Raw genomic sequence first — 19,247 nt, forward strand, 5'->3', positions numbered from 1 at the left:
GACCTGGCATGTATTACTGAAACCTGGCTGGGCCCAGAGGGAGGAGTCCCCCTTGTAGAGCTGTGCCCAGAAGGATTTCAGGTGCTGCATCAGCCGAGAGCCCAGGGAAGGGGTGGGGGTGTGGCCGCCGTTATCCGGGAGTCGTTAGTTCCTCGTAGGGTCCCTGCTCCGGAGATTGTCGGGTGTGAGTCTTTGCTGTTAAAGTTGGACCTCAAGGGTCAAGTGGGTCTGCTGCTAACGTACCTGCCTCCCAACAGCGTTGCAGCAGCCCTCCCCTCGCTCCTCGAGTCGGTAGCCGAGCTGGCAGTTGAGTTCCCTAGGTTGATGGTCCTGGGGGACTTCAATTTGCCGTCGCTCGGTGAAAACTCTGATGGGGCGCAGGAGTTCATGGCCTCCATGACAGCCATGGGCTTGACCCAAGTAATTCGAGGCCCAACCCATTCAGCGGGACACATGCTTGACCTTGTATTTCTCTCGGAGCAGTGGATTTGTGATCTTGGTCTGAGGGGGAGCGACATCATACCCCTGTCGTGGTCAGACCACTGCCTACTGAGGCTCGACTTCCGGAGGCCAAACCCCCACTGTAGGGAGGAGGAACCGACCAGGTGGTTCCGCCCCAGGCGCCTTATGGAGCCGTCAAGGTTCCAGACAGAGCTTGGGGTTATTCCTGACACTCTCGCCCACAGTCCGGTGGAGACTCTGGCTGCTGCGTGGCACTCGGCAGCGTCGGAGGCCCTCGACCGGATTGCGCCACTGCGGCTCCTCCGCGGCAGCGGATCCCGGAGACCCCCTTGGTTCACCGAGGAACTCCAGGAGATGAAGCGCCGGAGGAGATGCCTAGAGCACCGTTGGAGGTCCGATAAGTCCGAATCGAACCGAGCAATGGTAACCACCTACACCAGGGAATACACCAGGGCACTCAGGGCAGCAAAAAGATCTCACATAGCCACCCTGGTCGCATCCGCTGAGTCCCGTCCAGCCGCCCTGTTTAGGATAACCCGCTCCCTATTGAACAAAAGGGAGGCGGGGGAACCCTTGCAGGGCAGAGCTGAAGAGTATGCCCAATTCTTAGCGGACAAAATTGCTCGGTTTCGGTCGGACTTGGACTCCACCCCCGCAGTTCCAGCCGAGACACAGGGGGACCAAGTAGAACAGCTCTGGGTTGAGTTTCAGGACGTTACCCCCGGGGATGTGGACAAGGCCATGAGAGCTGTAAGTACCTCCACCTGTGTTCTGGATCCGTGTCCCTCATGGCTGGTCACGAACTGCAGTGAGGTGACACGAGGCTGGATCCAGGCGGTCGTGACCGCCTCCCTTCAGGAGGGGAACTTCCCCGCCGCACTGAAAGCGGCGGTGGTGAGACCCCTCCTGAAGAAACCATCCTTGGATCCAGCTGTCCTTAATAGCTATCGTCCTGTCTCCAACCTTCCCTTCTTGGGGAAGGTTGTTGAGAAGGTGGTGGCCTTCCAGCTCCAACGGTCCTTGGAGGAAGCAAACTACCTAGACCCCTTCCAGTCAGGCTTCAGACCCGGTTACAGCACAGAAACCGCTTTGGTCGCATTGATGGATGATCTTTGGAGAGCCAGAGATGAAGGACATCCCTCCATCCTGGTCCTCCTCGACCTCTCAGCGGCTTTCGATACCATCGACCATGGTATCCTTCTGCGACGACTGCGGGAGGTGGGAGTGGGAGGCACCGTGCTACGGTGGTTCTCCTCCTACCTCTCGGACAGGTCGCAGTCGGTGTTAGTGGGGGGGCAGAGATCGTCCCCTAGGCCCCTAAATTATGGGGTGCCTCAGGGCTCGGTCTTATCCCCCCTACTATTCAACATCTACATGAAACCGCTGGGAGAGATCATCCGCAGGCACGGGATTAGATACCATCAATATGCGGACGATACTCAATTGTATCTGTCCGCCCCGTGCCAACTCAATGAAGCGGTAGATGTGATGAGCCGGGGTCTTGAGGCCGTTATGGACTGGATGAGGATTAACAAGCTTGTGCTCAACCCAGAAAAGACCGAGTGGCTGTTGTGTTTTCCTCCCAAAGATTTGACTAATATTCCATCACTCAGGCTGGGGGGTCAAATTTTACACCCCTCAGAGAGGGCTCGCAACTTGGGAGTCCTCCTGGATCCGCAGCTGTCATTTGACCACCACCTAACAGCTGTGACCAGGGGGGCATTCGCCCAGGTTCACCTGGTGCGCCAGTTGCGACCCTACCTGAATCGGGAGGCTCTCACAACAGTCACTCGGGCCCTTGTGATCTCCAGGCTGGAATACTGCAATGTGCTCTACATGGGGCTGCCCTTGAAGAGCATCCGGCGACTTCAGCTAGTGCAGAACGCAGCCGCGCGAGTGATCGCGGGTGCACCTCGATTCACCCGCATAACATCTATCCTCCGCGAGCTGCGCTGGCTACCTGTCGATCTCCGGATGCGCTTCAAGGTGCTATTAATCACCCATAAAGCCCTACATGGCAGTGGATCTGGATATTTGAGAGACCGCCTTCTGCCAATTACATCCCTGCGACCAATAAGATCCCATAGACTAGGCCTCCTCCGTATTCCATCGGCCAGCCAGTGTCGGCTGGCAACCACAAGGAGGAGGGCCTTCTCAGCAGTAGCCCCGGCCCTTTGGAACGAGCTCCCTGTGGAGATTCGTACCCTCTCCACCGTCCAAGCCTTCCGCATAGCCTTGAAGAACTGGCTCGCCCGTCAGGCCTGGGGATAAGGATAGTTACCCCTCCCGAATGATGAATGTATGTTGCCTACCATTTTATTATATGTCTCTATCTTGATGTTTGTATCCCCCCCTTCCCAGTTTTATGTGAGCCGCCCTGAGTCCCCTCAGGGAAAAGGGCGGCCTACAAATTCTAATAAAACCAAACCTAATGGGGTGGACTGCAGATTGTATGCTTTAGTAATGCATGTCCTTAACCATCTACCTATAGTTGATGAAGTTACTTTCCTGCCCAGGGAAGAAGGCTAGAAGGACAGGAAAAGGGACTCCGACTTTCTAAAGGGGGAAGTCCTTTTTATGTATACCTTGAGAGCCCTCTTGACATCCAAGGTGTGCCACTTCTTCTCTGGGAGGTGAGGAGCTGGGCAGAAGCTAGGTAGGATCAATTCCTGGGCCCTGTGGAACCAGGTGCACATCTTGGGGATGAAGGAGGGATCAAGATGTAGCACTACTCTGTTGTGGAAAATACAGAGGACCTCCCTTACAGAGAGGGCCTGCAGTTCTGAAATCCTCCTAGCTGAGATGATTGCTATGAGGAATGCCACCTTTAGGATAAGAAAACATAGGGTGGCTGTCCACAAGGGCATGAAGGGAGATCCAGTGAGCAAGTTTAAAACCTTAGACAGGTTCCAGGTCAGGTTGGATGTCCCCTTCAAGAATTGGCGCACCATGTGGTGCTGTGTTAGAGATTGCAGTGTCCCATATATCAGCACCGGAAACAACACTGCTACCAGTCTCCTGATGGTGTTTGGAGACAAATCACTGTCTAATTCATCCTGGAGGAAATCCAAGATCTGGGGCACTGTTCCATCTATGGAGGGAATGCCCTTGCTAGAGCACTAGGTACAAAAGATCCACAGGTAGAGTTATATATGTTGTCCGTGGAGGGCCTCCTGGAGGCCTGGATGGTCTTAATGACACTGGAGGAAAATATGTCCTCCCTCAGAATGCTCCACTCAAGCACTAGGCGGTCAGCTGGAGCCCTGACGTTTACGTGGGCTTTGGCGGCCACATCCATCAGAATCAGCACATGCTTGCCGGAGACGGTCTGTTGAAAGTGACGGAGCGTCAGATGGACCGCTCTTAGCTTCAACCAATTGATAGTGTGAGTCCAGTCCCTCTGGTCCTACTGTCCCTCGGCCATTTGTGACTGAAGGCTGTCCCCCCAATCTGAAGAGGCTGGCGTCCGTTGTCATCATCAGTCGCTCTGGGTCTTTGAAGGAGCAGCCCCTGAAAATGGCTGGGGACCTTCACCAGTGCAGGGACCGGATGACCTCTGAAGTTCCGGCAATCTTGGCTAGAGAGCTGCTTCCGCCTTTTTTCTGAAATGGTAAAAGGAACCATTAAACATCTCTGGTGTGCAGTCGTACCCAGGGGATGATGGAAATGCTGGACACCATTTTGCCCAGGAGCTGTGAGAGCTTGGCCAAGGATACAGTCCGCTCTCTTTTGACCTGCCCTGCTAGGTCCCTGAGGTTGGTCTGTCTGTCCTGGGACAAGTAAACCCTGCACGGCACCGTATCAATAAGCGAACCGCTGCTCTTGACCACGAAAGGGCTGCTTAGACTGTCTACCTCTAGGCAGATGGTCTGCCTGCTGCCATTGCCTAAGGACATAACCCCCTGTGGCCTGAAATTTGTCACACTATAATCTGGGGCCTGAAAGGTAGGAAGTCTGATGTAAGATGCTGGCTGGGAAAAGCCCTTTCTGTTGGCAGACGGCAACATTTTTCTTTTGTCTCTGGTCTCCACCAGAATGGAATCTAAGAATTCTCCAAACAAGCTCCTCCTTTGAAGGGAGCAGATGCTAGGAGCACATCCGCCTGCTACTGGTGCAACCAGATTAAATGGTGCGCCCCCACTGATGAAGTCATGGACTTGGATGCAAATCTACAATGTTCCCCCCAAAATAAGACAGGGTCTTATTTTCTTTTGACCCACAAAATATGGCTTGCGCCTTATTATCAGGGGAGGGCTTATTGTTTTGGAGTTCCAGGGGGCCTGCTCTCTTGCGAGCAGGCTCCCAAAGAGCCAGGCACATCCTCAGGGGCAAATGGCTTGGTTGTGCTGTCGCAGCAGCGCAACACAGCAGCCATGAAGCAACCACGCTCATGAGCAGCCACCTGGCAAACCGCCTTTCCAGACGGGCACAGCACCATTCACTGACCTAGGGGTATCGCCAAGCCACCTAAGCGCCTGTTCACTGCTGCCCGACTCCCACAGCTTGGCACCTTCGAAATGCCAGTGAATGGCACTCTGTACGGCTGGAGAGGGGGGGGGTTTGCACAAGCGGCTGTTCCACTTCTGCTTGCACGCCTCCCAGCCTCACGATGCCCTGGTCCAGCTCTCCCTGCAGAGCCAGGGCACCTCTGCTGCCGCCGCCGCCATCTCAGCATGGGTTTTTTGGCGGCTTCCAAACTGAGACTTCCGGCAGTGGTCGCTCTGGGCGTACGCTCTATGGTTGTGGACTGACTGCCAACCGGGGGGTGGGGAAGGTGATTGCATTGCTTGGTGCCTTCATGATACCCCTAGGTCAGTGAATGGCGCTATGCCCGGCTAGAAAGTGGGTTTGCTGGGTGGCTGCTCATGAGAGTGGTCGCTTCATGGCTGCTGTGTTGCGCTGCTGCGACAGCGCAACCCAGCCATTCCCCTGAGGCTGTGACCGGCTCTTTGGGAGCCCACTCGCAAGAGATCAGCCGCCCAGCAACCCCCCTCTTCAGCTGGGCATAGCGCCGCTCACCAACCTAGCGGTATCCTGAATGTGCCAAGCAATGCAATCACCTTTGCCACCCTGGTTCCCATGGCTTGGCACCTTTGGAATACCGCTAGCATTTTAGCATTTTTTAGCATTTTATTAAGATTTATAGGCCGCCCTTTTCCCTGAGGGGACTCAGGGCGGCTTACAATCACAGGGGAGGGGGTGCAGTATCAAAAGACAAAACAAAATGTGAACAAAAGAAAAATAATAAAACACAACTTTCATTCAACAATCAACACTCGGGCGGGTAAATTGGGAACCTATCCCCAGGCCTGTTGGGAGAGCCAGGTCTTGAGGGCTGCGCGGAAGGTCTGGATGGTGGTGAGGGTACGGATCTCGACGGGGAGATCGTTCCACAGGGTCGGAGCTGCAACAGAAAAGGCTTTCCTCCGTGTAGTCGCCAGTCGACATTGACTGGCGGATGGGATTCGGAGGAGGCCCAGTCTGTGCGATCTAATCGGTCGAAGGGAGGTAATTGGCAGAAGGCGGTCTCTCAAGTACCCAGATCCACTACCATGGAGTGCTTTAAAGGTGGTCATCAATACCCTGAAGTGCACCCGGAGACCGACAGGTAGCCAGTGCAGCTCGCGGAGGATGGGTGTAACGTGGGCGAACCGCGGTGCGCCCACTATCACTCGCGCGGCTGCATTCTGGACTAACTGCAGTCGCCGGATGCACTTCAAGGGCAACCCCATGTAGAGCCCATTGCAGTATTCCAGCCTAGAGATCACAAGGGCTCGAGTGACTGTTGCGAGAGCCTCCCGGTTTAGGTAGGGCCGCAACTGGCGGACCAGGCGAACCTGGGCAAATGCCCCCCTGGTCACAGCTGACAACTGGTGGTCAAAAGTCAGCTGTGGATCCAGTTGTCAGCTGTGACCAGGGGGCTAGGTTGGAGAGTGGTGCTCTGCCTGGCTTATTTGCGGGGGAGGGCTTATATTTTTGCCCACCAAAAAGGGTGGCATGGCCTTATTATCAGGACATGTCATATTTTCGGGGAAACACAGTAGCAGCATTGAGAATGGCATCTGCTGAGAACTGGGTCGCTGCTACCAGCTTGTTAACATCTTGGTGCGCCCTGGAATTGGTCACCAGAATCTTCTCTTGCAGCTGGCGTAGCCAAAGCAATGATGCCCTATTGAAAAAGGAGACAGTCGTGGATGCACTGATCACCCAAGCTGCTGCTTGATGGCTTTTCTGCAGAGTTAGGTCTGCCAGCCTGTCCTCTGGTTTCAATATCTCCTCAGGTGCCCCCGGCATATTGGAGGAAGTGTAGAGTGCTGCAACCTGCATGTCCACGGTAGGTAATTGGAATGACCTAGCCAGTTCAGGCACTACATTGTAAGAACACCTGTCAGTGGATGATATTATAGGACCGGAGGTAGAAGAGGCCCATTCTCTTTGAACTATACATCCACAAAAACTCTAGTGGGTGGAATTGTCTCTGCTTCTCTGGTCTGTTCTGAGAAAAGTGGATCAGCAGATGCAACCAGTGTCTGTTGTTGTCATAGCCACATTGGCCACAAGGTTTGCTGAAGTCTTAGCCTTGAAGAGCAGAGATTTGAAGTGGGCCAGCTGAAACAATCGGAGAAGGCAGGCTGTTAAGGATCCTCTGACAAATCTGCATCCCTTATCTCTCCCTCTTCAGAAAGGGGAGATTGGCTGTGCAACGAATGGGCGGGTGAGTGTGTATTAAGCCTAGTAAGGTGTCTGTACTGTATGGTCTCAGAGTAACTGGGGGGCTGCTGAGAAAGACTGGTGTTGCAGCCCAGCTGCAATGCCTTGCCTGATTGCATTAGCGATAATATCCTGCAAATTTGGTTGGGCCATTGGATCAGACTGCAATTCTGTGTGAAGACCTGCAGCTGTTGAAGTAAGTGTGGCTTCTGGCTCCACCCTAACTGAAGGATGGAGCTGATCCACCATGGCAGCTGTGCTATGCAAGTCTGACACTAATCCCCATAGACCACAGGTATTAATAGGGAAAGGGTTTGGAGGACAATTTAGCTCTTCAGCTCCCCCTGGTGACATAGGAAGTGTATGTCTGGAGTGCGAATGTCCTGACTGTGACATGGGAGCTTTGAGTCCTCTGGCTCCTAGCCTTGGAGCACAGATGTTCCAATGTCTTCTCCTTCCATTTCTCAAATTTGGAAATGTCTTAGAGCCCTTCCTGGATTTCCCTAGCTTAGAGGCAACCTTAGAATTGCACTTCTGCTGCAAATGAGGAGGGTAATACTGGAGATGCAGGGGAAAGTGCCTTTAGCTCTTGATTGTCCAGTCTGAGCCCCCCTAAATGACATTGGGTGCTGCTGCATTTTGGATTTCTGACAGGGAGAGGAACGCCCTGTTGTCAAAAGACTGTTTTGCGCCCTTTTACTGAGGTGAGCTACTAACAGGCAAGTTTTGCACCTTTAATTAAAGCAAAACGCAGACAGGCAAAGATTGAAAGAAACTCGTGTTCAACCAGACTATTTGAGCCCTATGATCGCTTCTAACAGCACTTGAGAGTTGAGGTCTTTGACTGCGCTAATATCGTCCACTGCTGCAAAGGTGAAACGTGCCAAAGCTTCTGACAATTAGATCGCGCTCCCACTCTGCTTAGTGACTGCCTAAGTTATCACTGTGAGGGGTGCAAACTTCTGCCAACAGGGTGAAGCCTATGGTCCAGAGGGATCTCACAGCCAATTTGAGAGTGTAAAGCTCTTCAAAACATTAAACTGTGTGCCCAGAGCTTTACTCCAGCCTTTCTCTAAAGAGTGCGAAGCTCTGCAACCAAAAAAAACCCCTGCCAATTCAAAAATACACTGTAAAGAGTGTGAAGCTCTGCAAAGGTGGTGCGATTAATCGGCTTTGTGAGAGGTATGCCACCCTTCACACAGCCTTCAGCCTGCTGGGCCTGCCTAATCCCTCAATGCAGTCACCTTTGTGCACGGCTCAAGCTGTCATACAGTCAGTGGCTTGAGCCTAGGCTCTAGCCACTAAGCCAGCTGCACCTTCTACCTATAGTAAGGGGAGTACTCACAAAGTCCAGATTATGATGAAATAAATTTCTAATTATTATAAGAAAGTCCAAAAGGTTGTCAGGAACAAGAGAATGACATGTCTATCCTTGCTGATGGACTGAGTCGAAAGTTGGGGATCCCTAGCAACAAGGGCGTGTCTTAACAGCTTTGATAGACCCAGTCCAAACAGCGAGCAGTTGAAGCCAATCCATACCTGGATGCTATCTCCACCTCAATGGAGAAAATGTTAATTTATTAAAAAAGGTTAAAATACAAAACAACAAAATATTTTAACTAAAAACAACAAAAGAGAAAATACAACAAAAAAGACATTAACAAAAAAGTGTCTTAAAGAAACCAAAATACACCCATAACTTTCTCCCTAGTTGAATGCTGATTAGTATAATACAGCAATGTTGGCTTCCCCTTGCATAACAGGCCAAAATAATTTCAAACTGTTAAACTACTAAATCTACTTGCAAATTTTTAGGCTGTCATTCATAAACTAGTTAATAAGTTAACATTACAAAGTCCACTTCAGATAGGACTTGGAACTGGTGCTTCAGAGGTGAGCAAGGCCTTTTCCTCCTTGTTCCCTCCATCGCCTCCCTATTGGCCATGGCCTCCATTTACCCAGGAGGTAGTAGCAACAAACTCAAGAAAAAAACCCCTTGTCACAGATCTACCAGAGAGCCATTAACTTCGCTAATGTATAGGCCATCCTGAATCTTAGCATAGCAAGATGCTGCTCCTGTCACCATTTTGAACTCGAATCATTAAGAATCAAGAGATTGGCAAATGTGAGCAGTTTTATCAATGATGTGCTGTATAGACTGATCAGAGTGGCTACTTAGTAGATATCTGCATGTGCTCTCTCCCAAGCAAGGAATTGGTCATCTTGATAGAGCTGTCAGACTATAGTAGTGATGGCTAACTTTTTTGTCATTGCATGCCAAAAGCACTTCTTACTGAAGTCCAAGTAAATTACATCCACAGCATTCCTCTGGTCCACTCATTTTGTCATTTTTCAAAGAATGCAATGAGATTTGTCTGGCATGATCTGTTTTTGACAAACTCATTTTGGCTTTTGGTTATGACTTTGTTTGCCTCTAGATGTTCGCTGATTCATTGCTTATGAATAGAATGGGTTCCTTGGCCCTTTCCTCATTGTACAGGTGATAAATCCAGTTACAATGGAATTATGATTGCCTCGACTTCCACAGCAGTCTGCTCACCCCAGGTTTGACAAGACGGTTGGGGCTTGACATTATATTTCCAGAATCTTCCCAGGTATTGAAGTCAGGCTGATAGATCTGTTGTTTCTGAATCTATTTCTTTTTCCTTTTTTGAAGATGGGAACTACATCAGCTCTTTTCCAGTCCTCTGTTAGTTCACTGATGCTCCAGAATCTTTGAAACATGTAGTTCAGTGATTCTAAGATCACATCTTTCAAACCTTGGGGTGTAATCCATCTGGTCCTGGTGATTTGAATTTGTCTAGGGTGGATAGGTGTTTACTTACCATTTACTTGCCTATTTTAATTTGTATTCCTGATCTGTTTTTTACAGTACTGTTTTTGATAGATTGGAATATTTTTTTCCTTTTGCGTAAAGACCGATGCAAAAAACAAGTTGAGCAGTTCTGCTTTCTCCCTGTTGTTTGTCACCTTCTTGCCATTTTGTCCCATTAATGGATCAATCGTTTGTCTTTCTTCTTGTTTTTTACATGTTGAAAGAACCTTTTTTTTTCTTATTTTTGACTTTTGTCACAAGCCTTAGTTCATTTTGAGCCTTTGTTTTCTTCACCATCTTTGCAGGATCAACTTATTTGCTGATATTATGCCTTAGTTATGTGCCCCTTTTTCTACTTGTTCTTTTTGTCTTTCAATTTATCAGAGAGTTCTTTATGCAGCCATGCCGGGATTTTTTGAGACTGTTATTTTTCTTCCTCATTGGTATTATGCTAGACTAGGCTTTTATAATCTCAATTTTTGAAGTTTCCCAAACTTTTTGGGTTGTTTTCCCCTTGAGGATTCTCATCCATGGAATCCTTCCCAAGCTGTCTCTAAGTTTACTGAAATTAGCTCTCTTAATGTCCAAAACTCTAGTTTGCCTTTGTTCTGTTGCTTAAGCTTGCATAATGTTGAATTACATAACTTCTCTGAGACAAACATATGGTCATTTATGTGGCTGCTTATATATTTGGGCCAAAATTATTTGGGATAGACCCATAGTCACAACACCAAACAACAAATTATTTCATTTCCTGAAAAAAACTTTCATAATTATGATAGACCCTTCAAAGTGCAAATATAATTTTAGAATAACTCTATTATGTAGGAATCTTGAGAACTACAAAATTAAGTTTTAATAACTATAATGTTTTTAGTTACACACTGTTGCTGACATGCTGCATGAATTCAATATGGCAAAGTGTTTTGCTGCTCATTTTCATTTGTATTCAGTGTCTGATACATCTTATTGCAAACTCCAACAATAGTCAGCTAGCATTGATAGATTCTAGTAGCCTCAACTGTTTTTCCATTGTGACAATGTCCTGGTGAAATCTTTCACTATGTTTATCTTCGACTGAAACTAAATTTTCAGGAACATGTTGCATTTCTTGGTCTTCTATACTATAAGATGTTTGTCAACCAGCTGAATGATTTTGTGTTCTGTAGTTGCCCAGAAAATTCTTAGCAACATCCTTGAATGCTTTCCAGAAAATTTTCACTGGGCCCAGTAACAGATTTTCGGATCATTTGTCATTGATGACATATCTAATTTGTGGACCAACAAAATACCTTCCTTAATCCGGGCATCAGTTACTCTTTGAAACCTTGGCTCAAATAATGAAAACCTTTACTGCCCTTGTAAACAAAACTTCATCAGTCTGAATTTCAGGTAGAAAAGGAAAAAACATTTTTGTCAGGTCAACAAATGCTTCATGCGCTACATTTTTCTGTCCTGGAACCAAATTCCTTCCGAGTGGTCATTTCTTTTTAATGCAATGTGACTCTCTTGTATTGCTGTCCATTTGCACAAATAGCAATAGTACATGGTATATCTCAGCGGCATTCCAAGCAATAGAGCCACTACCTTTAGATCTCCACAGATATTCTAGTTGTACTTGGCATATTAAATATACTTCAACATAGCTAACAGGCACTGAAGGATGTATGCTGCCATTGTATAAAAACAGAATACTTTATACATGGTATTTGATCAGTTAAATTACAGGTTATGTTTGTGATTAGCAGCCAAAACCTATACACCCAAAAATGTTCAGGAAGCAAAATCTTTGTTGTCTAATATAATTAATATCATGAAATCTGCACTCTTCTCTTCCTGCAGGGCATGGATGTTGAAGTGATTCAGCTTCAAAAATGGTGCTTTGACATTGGCTAAGAGATAATGTTGAACAGGTATATAGGCAAGAAGTCCACTGAGCAGCAGCAAATTTTTCAACTTGTCTTTGCTGCTTAATTTAACATATTTGTATTTAACATTCAGGCATATGTACTCTTTCACTGCAACCTCAGAAGCAGAGATCCTGGTTATAAGGAAGTTTTCTCTCAAGGTCACTGCCACACATCCCTAGTATTCAAATACCTGAATACCTAAAGAACAATTCTAAAAGAGCAGTGTTACCCTCATCCACAAAAATTACCCTCATCCACCAGGTCTGCAGATTCATACATTATCAGGTTGTGTATTAACAGGTTCATATTTTACAATGTCGTGTTTATCAACACAGCTTGAAGCTGGGATCATCAGTGATCAATCATGGTGACCCAGGTAAGAAACAACTGAAGATGGAATGAAGATTAGTGCTAGATTGTTGAACTCACTTACTTGTCATGGCAAACTGATCCCTCCCGTGTCTTCTTCACCCTGGGATAAGTGGGATACATGTGGCAACTACTCCATTCAGATATTTCAATATTCAGCATATCCATATAGTATCAACCTTGTTAACTCTCAAGACTTTTTTCCTCTATTTATTCAAAATGGACTGTGATCAATTTGTGTGTTTGTGTGTAATGTATATTATGTATGTCTGAAAGTATATGTATAGCAATATAGATATATTTTCTTTTCAGAATTCAGGCATCAGAATTTCATTTTTTAATGTATGCTATGTGTTCACAGTATAAAGTGACAATAAAGGTTATCTTATCCATTGAAGATAATCCATGGTTATCTTATCTTCTTCCACATCCGAACAGCCAAACTACTGCCAACAATTTGGTTAACCATTCATGATGGCACTTTCTGAATCCCAATGCTATAACTGCCGTCATCCACTTCCATACTCATAACACAATAGATTTAGGGTAGGAATGCTCTCATAGTTACACTAAAGCTGCGGACTGTTCCTCTACCTCCCCCCCCCTTTTTTTTACTGATGATACCAATCTCTGATTACCTTCTCATACTCAATTGTCCCAACATCGCAATTGACTCCACTAACTCACCTGCTTCCTGAAAGCAACCATGTAGATTAGACTTACATAACTCATAAGGGGAGAAGGGCCAGAATGATACCTTAAAAATACAGATCGTCCACGACTTACAACAACTGAATCTGGAAATCTTGTCATAAATAGCAAGACTTCTTCAGCTGATCTTTTGACACAGTTAATTTTTAAAAAAATTGTGAATGCTAACCTATGTAAGATTTGAAGATAAAAGGCACCGTCTTGAATTGGACAACCATTTGTTTGAAATTGTATGTTTTCCTGTTTGACTAGGTTGGATTAGAAGACCTTCAAGGTTCCTTCCAAATCTGTTATTTTGTATTAGGCTTGATAGTTATGCTTTAAATTTCAGTATTATGTAGTCCCTTTAAGTAATTAGGCATTTAATTAATCAGGTATCTGCATCCAGCAGGAGATCCTGGAGCATCTTTAAATGAAGTTCCAGCTAGAGTGCACATTAATAATTCAATTATGTTATTAATTGAATGGGTAAGTGCTGATTGGATATCACCAGGGATAATTGGCCAGACTATCCTATGTTAACCAAAATTGGACAGAGGGCCTTCTTGTCACTGATGCCATTTATGAGCATAGAGAATTCATGGATTACAGAACAGCCCCCAAATCAGATATCTCTTCTTTTATAAAGGTTCAATCAGAATAGAGCTGGAAGGTATAGTATAGTATAATCTTCATTGTCATTGTACTTAAATACAATGACATTGGACCTTAGAGGTCTTCTAGTTCAACCCGCTGCTCAAGCAGAAGCCCGTATACCATTTCAAACAAGTGACTATCCAGTCTCTTCTTTAAAACCTCCAGTAATGAAGCATCCACAACTTCTGGTGTCAAGCTGTTCCACTGGTTAATTGTCCTGGCTGTTAGGAAGTTTCTCCTTAGTTCCAGGTTGCTTCTCTCTTTGATTAGTTTCCATCCATTGTTTCTTGTCCTGCTCTGTAGTGCTTTGGAAAATAAATTGACTCCCTCCTCTTTGTGGCAATCTCTCAAATACTGGAATACTGCTATTGTGTGCCCCTTAGTTCTTCTTTGCTCAAGGTTAGCCAAATCCTGCAACTTCTCTTCATATGTTTTAGTCCCCAGGCCTTTAATCTTAGCTGATCTTTGCATTTTTTCCAAAGTCTCAACATCTTTTTTGTGATATGGTTACCAATACTGGATGCAGTGTTCCAGGTGTGGCCTTACTAAGCTTTATAAAGTGAACTTCCTTGTTTTTTCTTTTCTTTCTCATCCAAGAAGCTTTTTCAGCTCTGACTTAATGACTCTATAAAAGAATGCAAATGACCAGCTGTCTGCAAGGAATATAAATCCTTCCATTCCCCACCTTCCAGTCAGAGCTGAAGAAGCTTCTTGACTGAGAAGCAAAATGTCTTCCCAAAAAAAAAGTCCACTTGCCTCCTGAAAAAGCACTTTTGGGACAGCTACAATCTTAATGACTTAATACACTTAATACACTTTTAGCTATGCCCTTTGGGATGAACACCCTTCGAATGGTATGGGCATATGAACAGATTTCCAGAAAAACTGCAGACTACAGGAACCATTTGAACTTCAGTTTGAGATGCAAACAACACAGACTCATGTGTCTGTCTTCAACATTGAAGGGATATAGGGCAGAAAACATCCTGCAACCAAGAAGGCTCCACACCCATTTGCACTACTCAGGTGACCCTGAAGACACAGATAAACCTCCAAAGGACCTTAATGATTCTAAAAGAATGCAAATGACCAGCTGTCTGCAAGGAATATAAATCTTTCCATTATCCACCACCAAATCAGAGCTGAAGAAGCTTCTTGGATGAAAAGCGAAATGTTTTCAAAGAAAAAACAAAAAAGTCCAGTTGCCTTCTGAAAAAGCAGTTTGGGACAATCATGACCTAGATGACTTTGCTTGTTTGAAGCTGGCAAGGAAGTTTGTAAATGGTGATCATGTGACTGTGGGACACTGCAACATTAGAAGTTTATGATATGATTAAAGATTTTAAACTTATATATCATCAGGAATCTGCTTCAGAACCATGTTTCTTTGTGGCATTCCAGAGAAGGCGAAGTACATAGAGGAACCAAAGGAATGGCTTACAATAGGGTAGTGTATTGGCTCCAACTTTTTAAAAATATCTACACCAATTATCATCCACTCCTTGAAGATAGCAACAATTATATGTATGTTGATGATCAAGCAATGGTAGTATAGACAAAAATATTTGAAAAGGTTGAACCCAGATTGACTGACCCAGATTAAATCCTGCAACATTACCTTGGGATACATATATTTACCTTCATTCATGAGGTTGAACAATGTTTAACTGAAGCCCTAGTAGAGCTGGATCAATATTACAATAATCAGTTAAGACCAAATGCAGCAAAATTTCAGGTATGCACCTTCCATTTTTTTTAAAAGGCTGTTATGAAGCTGCATATTATATGGAAAGGGATGTTATTGTAACATTGCCACAACCTAAACTCTATATAAGGCCCTAACATATAAGCAGCACTAAATCAACATTAAACTGAAGGTCAGTGGATGAAATAACATGCTCAGGAAATTAATGAGCTCTATCTGGGGTGCCAAACGAAGGGTCCTTAAGACAATAGCTCTAGCTCTTTGCTACTTAGCAGGTGAATATGCCTGCCTACTCTGGTATAAATCAGCACATGCTGGGGAAGTAGATATTGTTATGAATGAGCCTAGCAGAATTATTACCAGATGCTTTAAACCTACCCCTCTAGGTATCTATCTATCACCTAGCTGGCATTGCCCTGCCTGCTGTTCAGAGAAGAAGCAGCATACAGAAAGGCATTCAAATCATCAAGATCTAAACAGTGCCACAGCCAGCTTAGCAGAGACTGAAATCCAGGAAAGGCTTCCTTACGGCAACAGAAGACTTTGAAAGCAGAATGGTTCTATGGAAACCTTCAAAGAACCAACACTACATGGAACCAATGGAGGAGCTGGCAGTTGGCCCATTAAAGCTGGGAAGTATGGAAAATGTTGAATAGATTGCCCATGGGTACAAGATCCAGAGATACTCTGAACAAATGGGGCTATCCAGTTGCTACTGCTCTTTGCAATTGTGATGACATGGCAGACAAAAACACATATCTATACCTGTCCTTTGTGCTCTGATCAGTGTACACTTGCGGCCCTCATGGCAGCATGACAGAATGCAATTAATGTTGTTAGTTTCTAGACAAGATCTGTTTAATTTGTACATATTTTAATCTTGTTTCTTTAAATTTTATGTCAGCTAATATTATTTTAATTGTAATGATTCTGACAAATAAACTGCAAATCATTGTTCTGAGCCGGGTGCTAGGCACCTGGATTACAATCACGATTGCGGTGTTGCTGCAACCATTGTAAAGTATGAAGAACAGTAATAAGTACCATACATTCAGCTCTGTTGTTAGTTCAAATGATCCCTGAATGAGTGATTATTAAATAAGGATCACATGTAATTACATGGAAAGTATTCTCCTTCTCCTTTTACCTTTTTTAATTTGTATGTTCATAATTCTTTCCAGAATATAAATCCAAATATACATACATATACATACAATGTACTACAGGTAGTCCTTCACTTACAACTGTTTACTTAGTGACTGTTCGGTTACAATGGCACTGAAAAAAGTGACTTATGGACATTTTTCATACTTATGACCATTACAGCATTCCCATAGTCATGTGATTTACATTTGGATGCTTGACAACTGACTCATATTTATGAAGGTTGCAGTATCTTGGGGTCATGTGATCATCTTTCGGCAACCTTTTGACAAGCAAAGTCAACAGGGAAGCCAGATTCACTTTACAACTGATATTAATTTAACAGCTGCAGGGATTCACTTAACCAATGTAGTGAGAAGTCATGGCAAAACTCACAATAAATTTCTCACTTAGCAACATAAATTTTGGGCTTGATTGTGGTTATAAGTTGAGGACTATCTGTATCCTTGAGTCACCATTCTGCAACTATATTTTCTATCTCTCTCTGTTTGGTGGACCTCAAAGATCCAGCAGGAAAAATAAAGGTTGAGAATTAAATCAAGAATTTTCAGCACCTTAACTTTAATATGCTTTGATTTATTTTTAGGTTTCATCTTGTGAGAAATGTCGATGTGAAGCCAATGGTGAAGTAGTGTGCACTGTGTCTGCTTGTCCTCAGACTGATTGTGTGGATCCTGTATATGAACCAGATCAGTGTTGCCCCATCTGCAAAAATGGTAGGTAACAGATGCAAATTTTTGTGCTTAAGTGCTTCAGCCTTCCCCCAACAAAACCCCAACCCCATTGTTACATGCAGTCATTAGCTAAATAATTACATTTCAAAAACATATTTGTCTGCACATGATCCAGAAGTATAAAGCTGAGCAAATGTAGCCTAATTGCCATATTCTTATGGCAATGTTCTAAATGTCTAAAGAAAGAATTGCTTCAGAATGACCCAGGGAAACTTAAGGATGGAAAAAGAAAAGAAAACATGTCTGTCTAGAACAGAGAATATAAATTTTGTGGCAGGTCTGATTTGGCTTTCAATTCATGTGTTATGTTTGAAGTATCTAATAATAGATTATTGATGTAATAGATTGTTTAAGCATATATTGCATATTTTTCTGGTTTAATTGTTCAGTTGAATAAATATTCAGGTTCAGTATAAAACCTGGATATGTTATCTGTGCTAATTTATACAATTCATTTAAGTTTCCCTGTCATATTATTATATTCCAATATTTTCAGTCATATTTTATCTATTTTATTTTTGCTAATACGTTAATCTGTATTTCATAATAACTACTTTTTTTAATTACAGGTACCCCTCAATTTACAATCATAACTGAGCCCAAAATTTCTATTGCTAAGCAAAGACAGTTGTTAAGTGAATTTTGCCTCATTTTAAAATGTTTTTTTGGGGGGAGGGGGCACAGTTAAGTGGTTCATTTCAGTTAGTAAGTTAACAATGTAGCTGTTAAGTGAATCAGGCTTCCCCACTGACAAGACCCCAAGCATTGCAACCATCATTAAATGCATGCCGCTAGCTAAGCACTCAAATTAGATCAGATTTTATTTTTCTGCCCCAAAGGTTTTTTGAGGCTTTAACAAACCTTTTTCGTAAGTCCAGTACGGAGTCATTGCCAAGGTCACTGCTTTGACTTATCATTTTTATTTCTATTTTAGCTGTCATCTGACTTATAATTTTTTTTTCATTTTTCAATATTTCATCTTTACGTTCTAGTTTTTCAGCATCAAATAAGGCTTGTTTCAATGTAATGGTATGTGGATATGACCTTGGCATACAAGGAACACTACCCAAGGAATGATTAGATAAGAAAGGGCATAACCTACAGCTGCACAATGGGCAAAGAAACCTTAACTTTTTAGGTTGTAGAAGAAACAGCAGGAGATTTGTATTATCAGACTTGTAAGATTATATTAGTGTATCTAGAATTAGCTCATCTGGTCAAATTTGCTTACCTGGGAAACATTCAGTTGTTGATCCCGTAGATCCTCTAAGATATTCTTTTTGCACATCAGTCATTTTAAAAATATCTTTTGGGCATAGTCTATCCATAGAAGCAGAGAACATTGCTGACATTGCAGCTGCTATTTCCTATCCCCATTCTTCATTTATCTCCTGGAGCATTTCAGCTGTCATATCGTTTCTGTCATTTTGTCGCAGTGCTGACCAAAGGCAAAAGGCAAGCCTGTCTCTCTTTTTCTTTTGTTTTATGCCTCTGGTACCTTAGTCCCCTCTGGTATCCAATTTCTGGAATCATAAAGTCTTGATTTTCTCTTATGACTTATTTCATAGACAAAGGGTAGACAAAGCAATTTAGTTCCCACAGAGGAGCTATTTATTATTTCTAAAATTTTATGGCAAAATTCTTAATATTCCAAATTCATCTGGTCCCTTAATTTGTTCATACTTTTCTTGAATTAAGCATTTAGATTTTGTCATTTATTTTAGAGTTTTTCAATTCTTAAACTTATTAAATTTTCCTTTGTTTTAGAATGAAGGTAAAGTCACTAAAGTCACAAATTTGCACTTTGAGTTGCAAATTTGTCTTTTTGAACGTGTCTATTAGAAATCACTATCCTGCAGTCTCTTTGGAAGGAGCAATCAGCAACAAGTAGACAATCTTCCATTTTCTTCTTATCAGGAGATATTCCATGGGAATGATCTCCTCGCTGAGATCCCACATCATTATCTTCACTTATTCAGAGATGTGTTAGCTAGCTTATCATTCTCATT

At 44.0% G+C, this 19,247-nt stretch overlaps 1 protein-coding gene across 5 annotated transcripts in view; it reads left to right on the plus strand.

Annotated features, from left to right (window-relative positions):
* The window catches only part of VWC2 (von Willebrand factor C domain containing 2), a 94,864-nt gene that overhangs the window by 17,214 nt on the left and 58,403 nt on the right, over nucleotides 1–19,247 (plus strand). For all 5 annotated transcript variants that reach the window (XM_087713166.1, XM_087713167.1, XM_014053622.2 and 2 more), the window contains exon 2: nucleotides 17,091–17,220. In XM_087713166.1, the coding sequence (XP_087569292.1) occupies nucleotides 17,091–17,220 (130 nt within the window). The remainder of the gene's footprint in view (nucleotides 1–17,090; nucleotides 17,221–19,247) is intronic.

Source organism: Thamnophis sirtalis, unplaced genomic scaffold (genome assembly GCF_051295495.1).
Source record: "Thamnophis sirtalis isolate CommonGarterSnake01/CBP01778 unplaced genomic scaffold, rThaSir2_p1.2 scaffold_4, whole genome shotgun sequence".
Lineage (NCBI taxonomy): Eukaryota > Metazoa > Chordata > Lepidosauria > Squamata > Natricidae > Thamnophis > Thamnophis sirtalis.